The 3,432-nt window shown below is 42.4% G+C and overlaps 1 protein-coding gene across 1 annotated transcript; it reads left to right on the top strand.

Moving 5' to 3' along the window:
* Positions 1-1,982, top strand: LOC111594533 (V-type proton ATPase subunit F). The gene is made up of 4 exons (XM_023307870.2): positions 1-159; positions 222-303; positions 388-593; positions 663-1,982. The coding sequence occupies exons 1-4, from the start codon at positions 106-108 to the stop codon at positions 693-695; spliced, it is 375 nt and encodes a 124-aa protein (XP_023163638.2). The 5' UTR covers positions 1-105; the 3' UTR covers positions 696-1,982.
* Positions 1,983-3,432: the final 1,450 nt, after the last annotated feature.

The raw sequence follows: 3,432 nt of genomic DNA, 5'->3' as shown, positions 1-3,432 counted from the left end.
TGTTAATAAAAACCATCAGTATATCATTGAATTTTCTTTGATTTATAAATTACGTTTACTTGTGCTAGTTCTCGTTGTAAGTGCAGCATTCTCTATACAATCAAAATGTCAAATAGTTCCTTCGAAGATGGTAAACTCATGGCTGTCATAGGCGACGAGGTGGGGGCTAACTGTTCTCGTTCTCTTTCCTTCTACATTCGCTCTCATTCGTCTTCTTGCAGGACACCTGCGTGGGATTTCTGCTTGGCGGCATTGGCGAAATAAACGAAGAGCGTCAACCCAACTTTATGGTCGTCGAGAAAGGTAGTCTGTCAGCAGCTGCATAATTATCCACTTTCATAGTTTGAAAGTAGCTTAAAACTTTGTGTTGTTCTTGTTGATTTGCAGACACCAGCGCTGCGGCCATTGACAAGTGCTTCAAGCGCTTTGTGGCACGCGAGGATATTGCCATTATAATGATCAATCAGATATATGCGGATATGATACGTGACACCATAGACAAGCATCTGCTGCCAGTGCCCACTGTGCTGGAGATACCCTCGAAGCAGCAGGCATACGATGTCCACAAGGATTCCATATTGAAGCGAGCGCGTGTGAGTTATGTCTTAAGAAGTGAAATATTTAGAATTCTTTTAAGGTAACATCTACTGTCGATTACTCAGGGCATACTACAGCCCGTGGCACGTCGTCGTTAGTGCCAGGGCTCGCTGTACAGTAAAACTCCTCTAATAATACAGTGTTCAATTTATATTGTTCGAATTGTTGTATTAAATATGAAGCACATAGCATATGGCATCCGCTTTGAAAGGTTTTTGTCATTGTTACAAACTCGATGGCACAATTGATTTGAAAACTTTCAGGCAAAAAATAGAAATAGTGAAAATAAAACCCAAGAATAGGAAAGCAAAGGAAAATAAAGAAAACAAGCACCGCAAATATTTCGTGCAAGTTTTTCAAGTTTGCGTTTTAAGGAAATTGTCGAAAAGAGCAGCAGGCAAAATGGCAAAAATCTGAGGCAAACAAGAAGGGTTGCAAGTTGCACGTTGCACGTTGCACTGGCAACCGCAACAACAGCTCGAGCCATGACAAAAGCAACAACAAAGTGAGCGAAAACGATACAAATAAGCGTTGAAAATGCCAATACATGGCAAAGCGTAGGGCGGAAACAAAAGCTCAACGAGAGAGAAAGAGAAGAAAAGCAGGAAGAGTGCGTGGAGGGGAGGCTCAACGCTGAGAAGACACAGCAAAAAGTAGCAGCAAACTCTTGAAAAGACAGCGCACATTGATACAATTTACGTTGCAAGAGAGTTGAATTACTGTGCAGCATCTGGAGTTGGGGGCCAAGAGGGGGGCGCCAGCTACACTGGGCTACACAGTTTCGTAGAGCGCTTAGCGCAACAAAAGCATGCGAAAACAATATTTGCGCAAAGTATTTTACAGCAAACTTTTCGCGCCAAGAAGTTAACGCAAAAGGCATTCAAAAAGTTGCGACAACTTTTTGGCGCCTTCTAGCAGTGGCATGTCGCGCTTGGGACTGGGTGTGGCCTGGCGTCGCTGCCTCCTAAAAGTAGGCATGGCGGGCGAGTTGCCGACACAACTCGACGCCTGGAAGTATGCAGCGGTAAATCGTAGCGCACATCATATGCGGCCCACAGATAGCGCCTAGCGCTCCATTGAAATTTAATGAGCCGTGCAATTTGAGAGCAACCAAATGGCCAACTGTCAAAAACCAGCGCTGCAGGTACGCAAATTCTGACAACAAAATGGCGTGCAACGATTTTCCAGAGCCTAATTAACCGCACAGATGTCACAGCCGTTGCAGCCCACCCACCAACCTTCTCCCAATGCCCACTAAGCGCCAGGCGGCGCACGCTGCGTATGCGTAATCGCATTTCGTTTGATCTGCCAAATGCATTCGACTGCACAACTCAACTGTAAACGCCACACCCATGCGCAACCACCCAGCGCCCCTACTCTGTGCTCCACCAGGGCCTAACCAATTGCCTGCAGATAAATAGCCTGTTTAACAAAGGCCATTGAATCTGTGGCATTTGCTGCAAGAGTCCTTCAATGGTAATAAAAACGCGCTGTTGTTGGACAGGCGATCTAAATGTTGACTAATTTTTAGATTATTTATTGGTTTTTTTCGATAGACTCTGCATCATGTATTGGCTTGTCAATGGCTCTTGGCCTGGCTGTGATATAAATAAATCGGAGATTAAAGGTATATAGGATTTTTTGATAGTATCCATGCTGTTCGCAACTATCGTTAACAATGTTGAGCTTTCTTTTCTTTAATTTTATTCCATATGACCCGCTTTTTTAATGAGCAATGCAGAAAAAGTCTAGAGCTGCATAAGTTGTGCCCGAAAGCAAACAAATATCCGCACCTTTGGGCCGTCATGTGTTGCAGAGACGCCTGCTTGCAGTGTGCAGATATTTTTAATTAAAACACAAGTCGTACTATGCAGAAGACTCAGACAGAGGCATCAATTGTCTGGCCGGAGGGTATAAGGGACGCTTTACTGTACTTTCGACAAGCGTTTGAAGTGAAAGAAGGAAAAATCTAAATAAACAAATGAATGACAAAAGTCGAGGCAGCTCCATGGCTGCATAAACACTGGTTGCCTGTAAAACTTCTCTGGAGTGAAAATATAAATAAAATTATTCAAAAAAACAGTAAGTTTGAATACCCATGACAGCGCTTAAGCACAAACAGCTGAATGCAATTTGAAAATGAGAAAATGAATTGTGCAAAATAAAAGCGGCTGACAGGGCTGAGAAAACTGAGACAGCAGCCAACAAAGAGCCAGAGAAAACACAATACTTAGCTGATGTAAATGAGATGCATGGACCCGAAATATCTCTACGGCTGCTTGACGTGCACTTCAACAGCAAATTGAAACTAGCAACTGCAACGAGCAACCACATTTTTAACATACCAGCTTCAAAGAAGCCCAAGAAGTGAACAATGAAGCTCTTTTGAGGAGCGTGGCTACAAAATGCCCTGTAAGAGGTCATGAAGGTGATGGAGATAAGAGAAGCTAAGCTTCATCTCTGTAAAAAATAGATCTTGGACTACATCGGAGACAAAGCACTCGAAGCTCTCACTTCTTTCATAGATCTTTAAGAAGTAAATTTATATCAATATATTAATTTATATTTATATACTCTTAACATTCTGTATAGCATACCATTATGCAATGAAATCATATCACTAATGATCTTGACCATCTACAGGGTATTTGAAATAGCAGCACTTTGAGCAAATTATACTGAAAATTGACCACAAAATGCTTGCAATATTCGTAATGCAAATTAACAAATGAAATTGGCCCACAGAAAATTAACTGGCATCTCTCAAGTAGATGGACGAGGCAACAACAATCCCACCATCACCGCCAACAACAACGAAATAGCCAAACTGAAGCA

The sequence above is a fragment of the Drosophila hydei genome, unplaced genomic scaffold (assembly GCF_003285905.1).
Source record: "Drosophila hydei strain 15085-1641.00,03,60 unplaced genomic scaffold, DhydRS2 tig00008119-arrow-pilon, whole genome shotgun sequence".
NCBI lineage: Eukaryota > Metazoa > Arthropoda > Insecta > Diptera > Drosophilidae > Drosophila > Drosophila hydei.
The sequence above is the reverse complement of the archived record's forward strand: the minus strand, read 5'-3'. Positions and strand labels throughout refer to the sequence as shown.

Coding starts and splice junctions, on each gene's coding strand:
- LOC111594533 (XM_023307870.2), top strand. CDS start 106: ATGTCAAATAGTTCCTTCGAAGATGGTAAACTCATGGCTGTCATAGGC. Junction 160..221: donor TGGCTGTCATAGGCGACGAG/GTGGGGGCTAAC, acceptor GTCTTCTTGCAG/GACACCTGCGTGGGATTTCT. Junction 304..387: donor CTTTATGGTCGTCGAGAAAG/GTAGTCTGTCAG, acceptor GTTGATTTGCAG/ACACCAGCGCTGCGGCCATT.